A 16,550-nucleotide genomic window follows, 5' to 3' on the forward strand; every position below is an offset into this window, starting at 1 on the left:
GTTGGAGTGGGAACCGCGTGCTTTTATGGGTAGCGTTCCTTTCGGTACAGACTGGAGCACTGCGGTGTACAAGGAATCTGTTGTGCGGCGCTCATTTTCAGTTCTCTAGGATTTGCTGTGCAGTCCTGCAAGGTGTGCTGGGCACGCTTTATGGACTTATAGTGCAGGGCACCTACCTCTTCCGCCACAGTGCAGTACAAGGCTGTGAAGTTCAAAGTTATTAAGTGCAGTAACTGACGTAGTGTGTGGAAATGGTTCACTGTCTCTTTTTCTTACGGTCATCCTATCATTGTACTAAAATAAAGGTTCAGTTTAACCTACATCTCTCTAGGCATGTGTTCTTTATGTGTCTCAGGGGTGTTCCATGGTCCCATCAATTTGGGGAAATCTGCATATCACGTCTATTGCTCTTGTTCCTCACAGTGCTGTTCATTTTTTGTAAAGATTTCATTTACTCATTTTTTAGAGAGAGGAGAAAGGAGAGAGAAAGAAAGGGAGAGAAACACTGATTGATTGCCTCTTGCATGCCCTGCCCTGGGGGTCTGTATGGCCTGTAACTCACATGTGTCGGGACCAGGAATCAAACCAGCAGCCTTTCGGTTTGCAGGATGACGCCCAACCACTGAGCCACACCAGCCAGGCAAAATGCTCATCATTGTAAAAGTCTTGGGGAAATCTTACACTGAGTAAATTTTCTGAGCTCTACTTAATTAGGAGTTTCTCAGGCTGGTTTGAATACGGAACATTTGCCATGGAACTTAGAGTTTTCCCTGTCAAGCAATAACCATTGACAAAGTTCTTCAGGAAACACGGGGTTAAATGGGCCCTGTTGCTTTTTATTTCATGGAATGTGAATAATTTGCATTGGCTGCCATTCTGTGCACCTAGAAAACCTCTTCCCCACTGCTTTCCAATAAGAAAGCTTGAGGTTTTATGGAGGAAGAGAGAGCTCTAACCCAGGAGCTTATCTGATTATGATATTATTGCTTAGAGTCTTCTGTTTAATAACACTGTTAATGTTTCCGTGCCAATTCCTTGCAAGTGAATGTGTATACTGGTCTCAGCTGCCTACCTCTTCCAAGGACTATCCTGGTTTGCCAGTCCAGGAAAATAAGCTGGGTCAGCTGTCATACCCGCCAGATGAAAAAGGACAGCTAGCTGCCTGGACTGCAGTTGGAAAGAAAGGTCAATCAATATATTACCTTTCCTCCGTGTGTTCCTTGCCTGCCGGCTGGGCTGTGCCTCCTCAGTAGTGGCGTTAATCTCTTCTGCTAAATTTTATTTTAACCTTGCAAATAGGTTAAAGGAAGGGCACAGTTAATAATGTCTTCTCTCATAGATCTCTGAGCATATTATTTGGGCAGAACCTTGCTCCTCCTTTCCCCTAGCTCTCAACACTGCTGTAGACAGAGATTTATGCAAGTAGCTGGCTTTATTTATTGTGGGAATTTCTCCTAGAGCTCTGTCATGTTCTTGCACAAAAACATTTTTGTGATTTTTTGACAGTGGCTGGGGTCTGTGTGAAATAGGGGGTTTTCAAAACATTTCTCAGTCAATATGTTTACTCTCCTTCACCAGCCATGCAGTGTGATACGGTGCGTCACCAATACCGAAATAGTCTGCAACAGGAGGTCAGAATCGGGCATAGATTTTCTAACACAGCATGTTAGATGAAATGATTTTGTGTACTTCGAAGTGGAAAATTCAATCAGAATTTTCCACACTTTTTAGTTAAAGCAACACTGTTGTTTATTGATGAAAGGTGGACTGAGGGAAAATGCAGAATGCAAACACAGTGGACAACAAGTCTAGCTTTATTCCTGGTCATAGCAAGAAATGCTTTCTCTCTTGTAATTTAATGAGAGCTACACAAGATAAAAAGGGTCTGCCTAAACTATACCCTATAGAATGTTTGGAACATACGCCAACTTGTTTAGCATGTGTGTGTGATAAAAATGGAATCTGGCTTTTTAAGAAGTTTGTTTTTCATTGAGCTGGACACCATGCTTGATAAAGGGCAGTTACAACGGTCTGGGTCATCTACTTTGGCTTAGTATTAAAGTAGCAGAGCTCATTTAAAAAGCAGCTGGGAGTATCAATAAGGAATTCAAGGATAGATTCTCTAAGCTTGCATTCAAGTAGGCTTAGAGAATATTTAAACGTATTACTAGTTTTTATCTGCCTTTTGGTGCACAGAAGATACATTAGCATAATTGCCTATTATGTAGAGGAACACTTTATACTTTCAAATTGTAAAACTTTATTTAGGGTTGCAATGTCAGGTTTGTGCATGAATATTTAAGATAGAATAATAACCTAACATTAGCATGCTCAATGCGTACAATCACTTTTCTAGACAGTCTACGTGTATTATGTAATCCACATCCAAACTATGAGCTCTTACTCTGTAATTTCCAGTGAGGGAAGAAAGCCATAGGAAGATAAGTCATCAGCCCAGGGCTGGACTGCTAAGCCAGACTTCTGGGCCACCCTGCTGGGCCACCCTGGGGCTCTGTCCCCTCAACACATTTGTCTGGTCGGCCTAAGGACTATATGGGTTAGCAACTTAATTCAATTAGCTAGCGTATAGCATTTAGCACATAGGATTTTTTATGTTTAGATAAAAGAGACATAAAATCTCTTATGTGTGGAACCTAAAATAGTTGAACCCATAAAAACAGAGGAATGGGAGTCACCAGGGGGGTGGGAGTGGGGAGAGGGGAAAGGCATTGTTCAAGGGTGCGTGCTTGCAGCTAGTAGGTAGTAAGTCCCAGAGACTGAGTGCTCTGTGCAGTGATTATAGGCCTCGAAACTGGATTGTAAACATCTAACTTGCTAAGAGACTAGATCTTGATCGTTCCCACTACTAGCAGAAATGATGACTGTGTGACACAATAGAGGTGTTACTTAACACTACAATGGCAGTCATTCTGCATTATACATGTATCATATCACTATGTTGTACACCTTAAACTTGTACAGCCTTATACATCTCAGTTAAAATTACATATATATAATTTTATAGAGATATAATATATAATTATATATCTCCATTAAAAACGATGTCGTTTTTTAGTGGTGTGTTTTACTTAGTTACTGTTTTTTTTTCTGATTGATATTTAATTCAGTGTGATTCAGCTTGCTTTATCTTTTTTTTTTAACTAGTATTTAAAGTGACAGAACTATTTAAAATCATTAGCTCAAATTTATCAACTTGTCTGAACAGTGAGGCTTTGAAAGATAGTTTATTCTGCCTATAGCTTTGTATTCTTCAGTGTTATACAGGTGATTATCTTTCTTTGTTCATATTATTTTATAGTAGCATCAGTTTTTTTCTGTTTTTCTTTTTAAACTTCTATTCTGTAGCCAGTGAGTGGAGAATCAGCTATCAATTTCGGGTGTCCCAGGCAATCCAGTGTCATTCAGCATGCGGATACACACACAGCTTCTGGGAAATAACAGTGATCATGTCAGCACAGGAGAGTCTAGTGGGCCTCTTATTTTTCAAAAGAACAACCTAATTACTATTTGGAACCTAACTTCCAAAGTGGAAGTCACCAAAATTCACCCTTGAATTATAGATGGAAGCATTCACATATTTTAAGGGGTAAATTTCCCTGCTTGTAAATTATTTTTTTTAGTTAATAAAAGTAAGAGGTCACCTCATGAAAATTTTCTTAGGCCTCAAATTTAAATGTCCACCCTTGTTATCAAAGAAACGGCACGAGGGATCATTTTGACTTTGAGAGAAATCTGTATTTGTGGTGAGAACAGAATTTAGTCTTTGGGAAGAAGCAATTAAAACCACAAGCCTTTTATTGCTTTCGATGCTTAAGAAAAGGAAAAACTTCACTGCACTGTAATATTTTCTGCTAATGAACTGCCACAAAATTGATGCCATTAAGTTTGGAGTCTCTGTGGTTCACTTCAAAGTCATTAACGCACACTGTGCGGCCCTCCCAAATCTGTTTTGGAAAAAGGCACCACGTGGACAGATCTGTAATCAATGTTTCCAAGGCTTTTGCTTCTCATAGAACCTGATCCTCTGTTAAGGAACATGTGGTCATTTTTGGGGTGGGGGTGGGGGGGAGGTAACCAGCCCTCCTAATGCTGGGAGTGGCTGGTGCCAGGGTTGTTCCTGGGGCACCTTTGGAGACACGGCTCCAAAACTGACTTGCACAGTCCAGTGTTTTGGAGAGTATCAGAAATGTATTTAGCTTCAAGTAACAGAAAACTCAACTAATTGTAACTTAAATAAATAGGGATTTATTATTTGCCACTTAGAAATGTGGGTTGGTAGGCTATGGACACACTGTCATGGAGGCTACTTTTGTTTGCATTTTGCTGTCCTCGGTGTGAGGTCTCCAACCTTGAGCAAATCACAGCCTAACCTGTCCAGACTTTGGGTTCCCCAGCAGAAAAAAAATAGTAGCAGTCCTTCCGGTAACTGCTACTTACGTGGTAGGGGTAAGGCTGAAATACGTCCTGCAGGAGAAGATGGGTAGCACAGTGCCCGGCACTTACTAGAGCAGAGCTGATTTTGACGCTTTCGTGGCAGCAGCCACATCAGCACCAGTGCGCAGAGTGGTGGGGGAGGGGCAGCCGTGAAGTAGGAAATGGAGGGTCCTGCCTAACCTGTGTCTGTTTGTCTGGGTGTTCGTGATTCCAGCATACTTCGAGCTGATGTTGTTGGCAATCACACATTCAAGAAAATACTTATTAAAAAGTCAGCTACAGCACCCTTTAACAAATAGGACCTGTTACTTACTTACTAAGTAAAATATATCCTATGGAAGCCAATTGTTTGTTTTATTCTGTGATCTTTTTACAATAAATTTCACTACCATTAAAGGCTTAAGTTACATTATTGATTATCTGAATATGTGTGTCATCCGTCTTCCATCGCCCTCATACATTTTATACATACATTTTAAGGGTCGTCTTTTGCATTTAGATGGAGAAGATTGGTCAGAAGAAAGCAGACCGCTGGGTGTTGGCTCCGTGTAGCCCTTCAAGAGCTCCCTCGAGCGGATTTGCTGTAAATTTCTATACTGAAATGGGCTTTCAGAGTAGCGACTGCTAAACTAGGAGGTGTCCTTAGTAAATAAAAATGATTAATCTCAGCTGAATAAATTCACTTTGGTCAAATAGTCTCATCCAATTCTCTCCCCTGGTTCTATAAAAAGCTTTTTTCTTCTTGTATTAAGGTTGTCTGTAATTTTAATGGGACCTTTGAATTATCTGATTTTTAAAAATTGGTTCATAAAAGGATATTGATTTTTTTAGATCGGGGTGATTGAAATGTTGTTTATGGGCAAACTGCTTTTCATTGACAGAACCTGGAAACTGCTGTCAAGAAAACTCATCTTTAATCCTTGTGAAGACACACTTAAAAATGATTACAGCACTTAATGATGGACCCTGAGTTGGGCAGTCATGTCAGTGTGGAAACAGAAGGGAATCCAAAGTTAAAGTGAAAATCTGTGAAGCAGGGTTGTTTTGAGTTGCTTAATTTTTATTCCCAGTCATCGATGTTTACTTCTTTCTTAGGGCATTTTTCCTGAGTGATGAGAAGATTCTAAAATCAAATAAAGCTTTCGAGTATTGAAAGATGTCTGCGGCTGCTCTGTAGAAGAATCTCATAGATTTATAATGATTCTAAGAGGTGTCTCATATCCACTATATTAACCAGCTTTTTGGAAGCTTATGAACATTGTAGCTTTTATTGATTCCCAGGAATTGTACCCAACAATAAGCAATAAAAGTCGATGGTAACTTTCTTCCCTTATAAGGGTGTGCCGATCAATATTTTGAATTTACTGTAATTTGCTGGTAATGGATGGAAGAACTGAAAAAATTGCGGAGCCTCGTGGGGCACAGCTGTGTGGTGTTGCCTTGTTATCTGAGCTCACTGTAGGTCACTGGCTTTCCCAAGTAACAAGAAACACAATTAAATGGCAGGGCTGATACATGTATTTGTCAAGAGCCATCATACACGTGTTTTAAGGGAGAAAAGAAGACCACAAAACTTGTCCACAATGGCCTTAATTTGGGGCAATGTCTTAAAGACAATTAAAATTCTAAAGATCTGGCATTTGTGTTTGATCTCCTTCTGCGCAGGGAATTTTCCTGCTGATTAGTATCAGGGTGTGTGATTTCACCGAAGCCCGATGCACTGTGAGTCTTCTGGTCGTTGCACAGACTGTGCCCAGGTTCTGCACAGAGAAAGGAGCAGGCAGGGGCCCTGTGCACTTGCTCTCTGATTGTACCCTTTCCCTCCACCAGAGCTGCCACTTGTGCTCTCGGGTGTCCCATCTAATGTGAGTAGAGCACCTCTGAAGCAGTGGCTGCCATCTGAGGTGCTCTCGTGTTTCAATGGAGGCTGTGTGTTCTCACTGATCTTCTCAACACCTTATGACATAAATTGTGATATTCTCATTTTATAATTTAGAAAACCTGGAAGTTAAGGGAATTTTTCAAGGATGCTTCCTAGCATTAGCAAACATTAGAATCTAGGTATATCTGAATATAGGTCTTGTGTGTTTTTTATGAAGTGTACAATTGGGTTAAATGTGGACTTTTTTTAGTTTAATGTTTGGTTGATCTTATAAATGATTTCTTGTTTAGCTTATTTTGTTGTGAAGGACAATGGCCCCCTAATTTGATTACAACTAGTTTCCTTCATTTCAGAAATGACAGATACTTTAGCTTGGAAGGGATAGTCTTCTGTTCTTTGAGAACAGAATAATCACACAAATACTATATGACTATGGGGTGGAAGCTAACGGCCTTGAGAAAATAAATGCACTTCACTTAGTATGTAGTAGGCACTCAATAAACTGGAAATGTTACTAATGTAAGTTCTAGTTGTTACTCAGCAAACCCTGCAGAGAAATATTTCCATTTTGGGACACTTTTGACGTAGGAGGCAGCTGTCCCTTATAGAGTACTGAATTGGAAGGCAGCAGATATATAAATATCTCATCCCCAAGCTTAATTTTCTGACATCCAGGGTATAACATGTTAGGAAACATCAGAAACCGTAGTAATTGACTAGGAAGGAAGCTTGTTTCACTTGCTCATTTACTTGGGGTTAGTTGATTATTTGACTTGTTACGCTTTTCTACTTTAAAAGGTCTGTTAAAAGTAATGTATTTGCAAGGCTTTGCTTCAAGTAAAATCAGAGTCTTTAAACATAATTTAGGTGTGAAATTTCCTTAGAAAGAGCTGCAAAGATCTTTGGTACCACTCCTTTCTAAGAGTGATTGATTGCCAGTGTGTTTATCAACTAGGAATGTGGCTCGATGCCCTTCAGGAGGTGGGAATACACCAGGTTTTACCTGGTAATGAAAAAATAATTAAACTGCTCTGGACTCAGGCTGATACGGACTCAAGGACAAGCTAAGCCATTTACCCAGCTCCGTCACCTTCTGTAAAGCTGCTTAGCCTGCCTGTGCCTCAGTTCTGTAAAGTGGAAGGAATAGTGAAGATGAAATAAGATAATGTATGTTACCACGCGGTGCATGTTAGGTACTGTTTATTGAGCCCAGGAAGGCAGATGAACTTAGTGAAGTAAAACCATTTCCACCATTTGTGTAAACATTGAAGGTGGAAAAGGGGTCTGGTATTTAACTTCCATGCAAGAAGGACCTGGGATGGTGACCTTTGCTCCTATTTTACTTTGCACCTTGATCTCCTCTCCCGCCCATCTCTGGGCTAACTTCAGTGGTGTTAGCCATGTCCTCACTTACGTTCAACTTTCCATTATTTAGCCTCTGGAAGGCCCCAGTGCTTTAGGGAGACCCCTTTTCTTAATCTCTGGATGGTGCACCCTGCCCTCAGCTCTGAAGGTTTTAAACCTTCCCAGAAGTTCAGCATTTCTTCTCCTCACCCGTAGATTCTGTGTACACATTCATCTCCTGAATCTAGCCCCCCCCACCCTCCTCACCCTCCCCACTGCTGCTTTTTTTGGTCTTGGCATGCAGCCATGCATCCTGGACAGTTGAATGAGTCTCCTAATTCCCTTCCCATTTGTCCCGAGTGAGCCACTGGACCCCCGATGTCTGAATGACCCCTTTTAACATACTGATTTGGCCATCTTCTCCACCTATTTGAAACGCTCCATGAACCCCTCATTGTCTATAGGAAAAAGGCATCCCCTTCCAAAAACATTCTAGGATCAGGCCCCGTCCCTGCACCCCTCCTCTTGTCCTGTCGGTGCCTTCTCCCTACCCTCTGTCCCAGCCATTCCAGTGTCAAGAGCTGCGTACTGTTTCACTCCACCCCACCTTGCTACACCGGTTCCCCCTGAAATGCCCCTCTCCTCGCCCACCCCCGAGGCTGCCGAGCCAACTCCCAGGTGAAGCTTAAGATAGACGAGGCTCAAGATAGACGAGGCTCAAGATAGATGAGGCTCGAGTATTTTGTCACTTGGGAATATTTGAATCACAAGGAACAGAAAACACAAGTTAAACTGGTTTACACAATAAAGGGACTTGAGTGGCTGGTGTAACTGAGAACTCCAGGTAAAAGGCAAGGCTAGACCCATGGTTTCAAAGATATCAACCAAGACCCAGTTTCTATCTGCGTTTTTTTTTTTCTTCCACCTTTGCTGTCTACCCCGTGATGGCCCTTAGATTCCTGGGCTTAATGCTCCTTCTCTCCTGCTGGTTCTCTTGGAAAAGGGGAGAGAGTTTGTTTTCCAGGAATCCGGAGCAAACATTGTTTTGCATCTGATTTTTCCAGATTGATTCATCTGCCATCTTTGAACCAATTCCTTTGTCCAAGCAATGAGCTTTGTCATTAGCGTAATTTAACCTGAGCTTAACCGTGAGGTTGAACATAATGTCAGTTTCACCAGATTTTTTTCTGCGTTAGTAATGGGGAACATCACTGGGCAAGAAACAGTCCTGACCCTCCTTGAAGAAAACAGACCACTCCCTCCCCTTGGTATTGCTGCACACATTTAAAAGATGTCTCTGGATTCCAGGCCTTTCCACTTGATGCTTTACAGCAAGCATGGTCCTTATCCCTAGTGCCTGGAACACCACCGGGCACATCAGCCTTAATAAAAGACTGTGATGGAATGGGATGGAATAGAGGAAACCAAGGTACCTCTTTTCTCCTGCACCCTTCTTCCTCTTTGGAGGAAAAGCTTCCTTCTTTTAAAAAAAGTGTCAGTGTGAGCCTTCCGTGCTTGTGCATTCATTCAGAGCCCACTCTCAGTCACTCACACCACCACCTCGATCTACTCCGACAGCTTCACAGTGGGGTGTGGGGGAGAAATTGGGAGTGGATGATGCAAGTTCAAATATGGCACCCGCCACCCCGGCTTAGTGATCTGGGGGATGGAAAATCTCCTCTGGACTGTCCACAGGAAGACTCGTTCTGCCAGGCACACAGGTGATTTTGTGTCGAAATCCCTAGACTTGGTTTTAATAAGATCTTACAAAACCAAAAGAGATAGGCACCCATATTGTGACTCAGAAGCCTTGTCTACAGGAATGGTCTAGGAGACTAATGCCTGAAAGACTAGGTCTTGAGGCTGATAGCTTTATTTAGGTTCAGGCACAGAAAGTCAACTTGGAAAGAAAGGAGGAAGGTCACTACTTTCTTTTGTTTTTCAAAGACAGAGCAAATGTGATTTCGAGCAAGTAAAATTTATATGAAAACCTGGCAAACATTTTTTGTGTGTACCTTTTATGGTTTATTTTGTTTAACTTTACTATCATAGCTAAATACATTAAAGATCACTGTGGTTGTAGCTAGAACAATACAATGAAATCAAACCTGCAGGAACAGGGAGATCCTGGCGGGCTTCCCACCCACCTCCCCGTCCAGGCAGGGATTTCATTGGCCCTTTGCAGGCTGGGCGTGAGGGTCCACCTGCTGCTTTCCCAGCTTTCCTCTCCAGGTTGTCATGCAGAGAAATGTCACGGGCATTTCCTGGAGTTTCAAGGGTTGTTTGAACACTAGGCACTTTGCCTGCTCCTCTGGTTGAGAACCAGGTCATTGTGGTGTGAACTTTTCTGTCCTCTGCTTTTCCCTGCACAAGTGGCTCTCAGGAATGGAGGCCAGAAAATGGGCCAGAAGCATTTCTTTTAGCGAACCAATCCCCAGACGAGCCTATTCCCCTGGCTAATTTTGTACTCTATCAAGTAGGGAGAGTTTTGTTTGTGAGCCCTTTCCTTGCCCTTCAGTGCTTGCTACATGAGAACGAAATAACAACAATAAAACCCCCCATACCTGGACAGAGCCAAAGGCGGGTGGGATCAAGGGTGGGAGGCAGGAATGGCTGGGGTGGGGGAATTGAGGAGAAAATGGAGACAACTGTACTTGAACTACAATTTAAAAAAAAGAAATAACTAAAACCCAAAAACTTCACTACTGTAATAACAACCTCAAAAAGTAGTATTTCATAAAGGAAAGGATCAAAGGCAAATGGTTTATGTAAGCTGATAGTCCTTAAGCGGACTGAAAGTGCCAACCTTTACTAAACAACTTGTATAAACAGTTCTCTCTGGCTCTCCAAGGGTGGGGCTCAGCCGGCGGTAGCGGCGGTATTTTTAAAAGCTCTCTGGGTGACAGTTAATGGATAGCCAGGCTGCATTCATAGCTACTGCTTGAGCTGAATTGTCTCATTTCCTTTTATTTTCTCTCTCCTGATAGCGTTTACACACTCAAGTTATACTGCGTAGGGTAACCTTGCGCCTGGTGGTATCTCTTAGTGTGTGTATTTCCCCAACTAGCTTTTAAATCTGTTTCATTTTGTTTTCTCCTGTGGGCCCCTAACAGCGCTTGCTACATGGCCTTGCACATCTCAGCCCCTTGAACTCTCTCCCTAAATTAATGGTTTGTCTGTCAGTGCTGAGAAGTCGTGGTAACCCTTCCAAGACAGGGTGAGGCCACTGATGGCTAATTAAGGAGTGAGAGTAATGGAGAAACACATGAACTTGAATGGTTTCTGGAAAGTGGTGAGGATATGATAAGTGCCATGGCCATTTTGTTTGTTTACAGTGTTTCTTTTTGGAGGGAAGGGGGGTTGCCAGGCTGAATTTCCAAATCCACTTCCTTTTTTTTTCTTTTGGAGGACCTCCCAGAGGAGGAACCTTGGTAGACTTGGTCCCACTTCCCACTGTGCTGGCGGAGGCAGCCAGTGTTTCTTTTCCTGGTCCCTCGGCTGCTCGGGCAGAGACTCAGGTGTGGCTACACTGAGTCACTGGAAATGGGAACCTGCCAGGAGTGATGACGAAAGATGTAGGGACAGTTCAGAGATCCTTCCTGGGGCCTGAGCTGGAGTTGAGCTGCAGAGATACCCTACCTGGGCTGTTTCCCAGGTGTGGCCATCTTCTCTGGAGTTTAATTTCCTGGTTCCTGCCCATTTTCTGACATCGCCTGTTCAATTGTCACCTGTGTGAGAACTGGCATCTTCCTGATAGAGTTCCTACTTGTGAGGCTTATTCAGGTTCTGTTGTTTTGAAGAACCCTAGCTGCTATGTAGGACAACATTTCACTTAACGACATGGGCACAATTCTCCCCAATTCTAGATTTGAAATGCTGACCCACCTGTAGCCCTGTGCAAAGGTGTGCCCCTTCTTTTTCTACCTGTTCTCTCTCCATCTCTCTCATTCAGTCCCATGGCCCTAGGTACTCTCTCATAGGATACTGAGGCCAAAGTCTACCTGGAGTCCCCGCCTCTGTCCTGGTAGTCCAGCCATCTATTTGGAATTTTCTATTTGGGATTCTTGCAGACATCTTGCTATGACATATCTGAACAGAACTGTCCTTCCCTCCAGCTCCATTTGCTTGGGTCAAAGCTTTTGACTCTTTTTTTTTGCTTTCTCTCACACATTTCATACCCAGTTCTTCTGTAAATTCTCTGAAAATATATCTCAAACCTGACTGCTACTCAACATCCTCACTGGTGGGTCTAGCCACAGTCCCCTCTCACTTAGAGTGCTTCTATAGCTTTCTTTCTCTTTCTGTCTGTCTCTCAATAACTTTTTTAAACTTCAGAATAATTTCAGATTTATAGAAAGTTATAAGACAGTTCAGAGGATTCTTATATACCCTTCCATCAGTTTCCCATGATGTGAACCAATACATTTGCCCAACTATGGAAACAGCACTGGTATGTTACGTTGCTATTAGTGAAATGACAAACTGCATTTGCACAGCGCCAGGTTTGCCACTAATGTGTGTCTCCTTAGTCTCCTCTGATCTCTGGCAGTTGCTCAGCTGTTCCTTGTCTGTCACAACCTTGACAGTTTCAAAGTGTGCCGCTCAAATGTTTTATAGACTGAACCTCAGTTCGGGTTCGCCTGCTCTTCCTCCACGCTCACACCAGAGTCAAGGCTATTCCAGTGCCATGGCAGTGAACCCCCTTCTCGTTGCGTCACTTTAGGGGACAGGAGGGTAGCATGGCTTTTCATTGGTGGTGTCGACCTTGACCACTTGCTAAGACAGGGTTGTTAGGTTTCTCCACTGAAAAGTGGCTATGTTCTCCGTTCCCTTCTCTGCTCTCTAGAAGGAAGTCACTGAGTCCAGCCTACTCTTAATGGGTGTCTACATATATCATGTGTAATATAATATACGTAAATCTCCTTTCTCCTTTACATTGTGAAATGACCCATCAGTAAAAAAGAATAGTTCAGAAATTCCCTAAACACACATGGCATAGTTAGCTCTATTGTCCTATTTGTGTTTGTATAGGTATTAAATATATATTAATTAGTATAAATATTTTAAAGTATCATTTGGGATATTGCCTATACATACTAAACACTGCAGCTTTCTCTACTGTCTTCATGAATGACACATGTCACATTCTTCCTTTGCATATCCGAGGTTGGCCGGGGGAAAGAGGCGGGCTCAGTTGTTGTAGGCGCGGCCCTCTTTTCTTCTGTGCACTTCGGAACTTCTCCTCCTGGACTCGAGGAACCCTGGATTGTCTTCAGTCTCATCAGGGGCTCATGGGGAAACAGCAAGGTTCTCAGACGAGAGTAACTTTACCTTTATCTTCTATGTGCACGTTTGCCAGTTAGCACGTTTAGAAAGGAGGAATAAATGATATGATATCAAGCAAGCAATGACACAGCGATTGTAAAAAACAGGTAGAAGTCACTGAGTAATCAATAAAAACCAAGATTTAACATTTTAATCTTAAACATATTCTTACAAACGTCTTTAATCCTGTGATGATTAATAATTACGCATTGTTTGGCTCGGGCGGAGGCTTCTTGCTCTTTTTCTCTCCCCCGCTCTTCCGTCTTCTCATTCTCACCTGATGTTAAATTTTGACACACGTCAAATATATAAGCACATACTTTGGTTTATGACTAGGGCCAACACCACGTCTTACCTAGTTATCTAATTACGCGTCAGTGACCTTATTGTGACATTAAGAAAATAAATCGAGGACACACACACAGGGACTGGGGCAGTAATGCCTTGGTGCTGTCCTCTCATCTCTGAGCGGCGCCGATTCATCAACGCGCGGTCCCCGCACTGGAGGGCAGCGGCAGCGCTCCCGGCTCTGCCTGCAATTGCTTCACCCGCCTGGTATTTGCAGCCGTTTGCAGCTTCTGTTCACAAGGTCTTGGCCACAGCACAGTCATTTCTCTCGCTTTATTACCATCACATCTGATTCCAATTTGCTACCAAATTGAGTTTCCAGTCCCGAGCCTGACATTCAAGCCGTCAGGTGGATTAGCTCCTTCAGCTTGGTTAGCGAGGAAGCCTCAGGTCAGTTGACAGTGGCCTATTAAATGTCCTCCGTGCCAGCCTTGGCACCTGGGCTGCCGTCCCATGGAGCAGCAAGGCTGGGTTACACACCATAATCTTCCTTCTTGTTTTGAACTCATAATTCTAGACCTATTGGAAAGACTTGATTACAAACAGAGTTGGTTTTCGTCCCTTATCTTGCTGTTTCAGCAGCTTTCTTGCAGAGCAGAGCATCCAGCCTGTGGTCAGGTCATCTGCTGCAATACGATTGACTCAGCTTTTTGGGGTCATCCATGTGGCCTTTCCCCTTTTGTAGTGATCTGTTTGCTTCTACAGGTGAAGTAACACCTGGAATTTTTTCCTGTTATTTGTGCTAACATATCAGGTACCTTCTTTTTATGTTTTTATGCTGCCGAATCCAGGAAGATTCAACTCACTGGACAGAGCACCGTCTGCTTCTGGGACCTCGGGTTTCTTGCCATGCAATGGGTCTCTGATCTTTTTCTAAAAGGAGCTGGCCAGCGAACAGTTACTTCTAGGACATTCTCTTTTTTCTCTTTTAAACCTGAATACAAAACTAATTTCTCAGTGCTTGTCATAACCAAAGATACACATATAGAAAATTACTCATTGGTTTTCCATTTCTATTTCAGTTCCCAAGGAAAATTTAGAGGCTTTGTTCTTGTCCTTACAGGCTTTAGGCAATGAAGGTTTATGTTTCAGAATCAGGGAGCCAAGTTCAGCAAACACTATAATTTCTAGGAGCTAATCAAGGATTACAGAGAAGAGCATAACAAAACAACAAAAAGAAAGCATTTCACCAAGGAACCCTGGAGGTCTTAAAAGAAAAAAAAAACTATTGGGAGAAGGAAAAAGATATTCTGTTCCTAAATTGGTTGATTGTTTCTTCTTGAAATTAAACAGTGATATGATTATTATAACTTTGCATCAAAACATATTTACCAGCGAGTAAGCCAGGCACCCTGTCTGCAGCAGATCCTCCCCTTCGGTCTGCTGCTCTCAGGCCATTGTCTGTGAGCTGCGCTGCATGGAGAAAGTTGCACTGTTGAGAAGTAGGATCTGCTGAGGCTACTGTCCTGATAGACGTTGAAGGAGCCCGTAGAAATAGGAGACAGGAAGGTGAGTTTGAAGCAGAGGTGGCAAACCTTTCCAAAGATAATGCTTGAGCTCCCGGGAGGCAGATAAAATAAATTGTAATTATAGAACGAAAAACCGATTTTAGTGGAGTCTTTAGAATTTATAGTGTGTTCTTTCTGAGTTGAAATAGCCCAGTGACTCATTCCTTCCTATTCTTTAATTATTGTCATCAAGGAATCATTCTTGAGCACACCCCCCTGCCCCACCCTGAGCTTTGAAAACTGCATTAGTAGGTGGAGGGACTTTCGTGTCCTTTCTGTTTGTTTGTTTGGCTTGTTCGCCTGTTTCTTTTTTCTTTTCTTTTCTCTTCTCTTCTCCTCTTCTCTTCTCTTCTCTTCTCTTCTCTTCTCTTCTCTTCTCTTCTCTTCTCTTCTCTTCTCTTCTCTTCTCTTCTCTTCTCTTCTCTTCTCTTCTCTTCTCTTCTCTTCTCTTCTCTTCTCTTCTCTTCTCTTCTCTTCTCTTCTCTTCTCTTCTCTTCTTTTCCTCCCCATAGACCGTCTCCAGGTAGGTAGATAATGGTCTTAGTTTGAGATAAGCATGAGAGGACCCTTTAAAAACTGTGAGGAACTCTGTTAATTGCTGCTGTCTGGTGGCCTGTTTAGAAGTTTATTAACCTCCTTTTAAATATCCTGTCATAATTCACATTTGTTTTAAAAACAATACCACAAAGAACCCGTTTGCTTTATTTAAAAATATATAAGGTGTAACCTTTGGTAGGTACAATGTTTTTCATGAGTCTGTTTCTGTTGGGGGCAAATAGTCTGATTTAACTGCCCTGTTCATTTTTCATCTTTTATTTAATTAAAATCCTGCAACAATTTTTCTCTTCTGGCTCCTCAGATTCTCCTTATGCCCAATGACAAGGACGAGTAACTCAACTCAGTGTTTTACTGTCATTGCTTCGTGGGGAGTGACAACTTTTTCTGCTCTGGAATTTAGATGAACTGTGTTTGTACCTTAAATACATTGTATAAAAAGAACAATGTAAGGGGGGATTCAGCATAAAATTGGGACATTAAAATCAGTTCAGTATAGAAAATGTCAAACTAGGCATAGGAAGAACAAAATATTTTTCCATTACCCACTCACTGTCCTAGCAGGCTAAGGCTAAGTAGGTCCTCATATGTATCTTGTGTTTTTTCTTTTGCAGAAGGAGCTGAGTCTTCCCAGAAGAGGAAGTCTGTAAGTAGCATGATTTTGTTTCCTTTTTTTTTGGGGGGGGGGTATTAGTTTTTAACGTGATTATTCCCTCACTTGTTAGGTTTTTAGTAGCAAGTGGAAGATTAATGATAATCAACCAAATTAGGAACACCAAAAAGTACACTTATTTATAAATGTCAAATATTAACAATTTCAAGATAACTTGAGGGAAATATCCAGGATTTTCTTTCTTATAGGCACTGTAAGCCAAAATGCATATTTATTTAAATGCATATTTAAATTTCTTGATTTAAATTTAAAACTTCTACTCTGTATGCAAGCATACATTATGACCAGAACATATTTTTAAAATTTGGTCTGAAGATAGTGTAAATTGATCTGAGTCAAGAATTATGATCTGGAAATCTGTGAGTGTTCTTTATGCTATGGATGTTATGCAGAGTAATGATATATCAGTAGTTTGCATTTGAATCAAGGAGACTTTGAGTCAGCTGAACTCTCTACTCTT

The 16,550-nt window shown here is 42.0% G+C and overlaps 1 protein-coding gene across 8 annotated transcripts in view; it reads left to right on the forward strand.

Moving 5' to 3' along the window:
* The window catches only part of MAST4 (microtubule associated serine/threonine kinase family member 4), a 524,826-nt gene that overhangs the window by 263,369 nt on the left and 244,907 nt on the right, over positions 1-16,550 (forward strand). For all 8 annotated transcript variants that reach the window (XM_053657255.1, XM_037150788.2, XM_053657256.1 and 5 more), the window contains one exon: positions 16,032-16,063. In XM_053657255.1, coding sequence (XP_053513230.1) covers positions 16,032-16,063 — 32 coding nt within the window. The remainder of the gene's footprint in view (positions 1-16,031; positions 16,064-16,550) is intronic.

The sequence above is a fragment of the Artibeus jamaicensis genome, unplaced genomic scaffold, assembly GCF_021234435.1.
Source record: "Artibeus jamaicensis isolate MK-2021 breed Jamaican fruit bat unplaced genomic scaffold, CSHL_Jam_final scaffold_369, whole genome shotgun sequence".
NCBI lineage: Eukaryota > Metazoa > Chordata > Mammalia > Chiroptera > Phyllostomidae > Artibeus > Artibeus jamaicensis.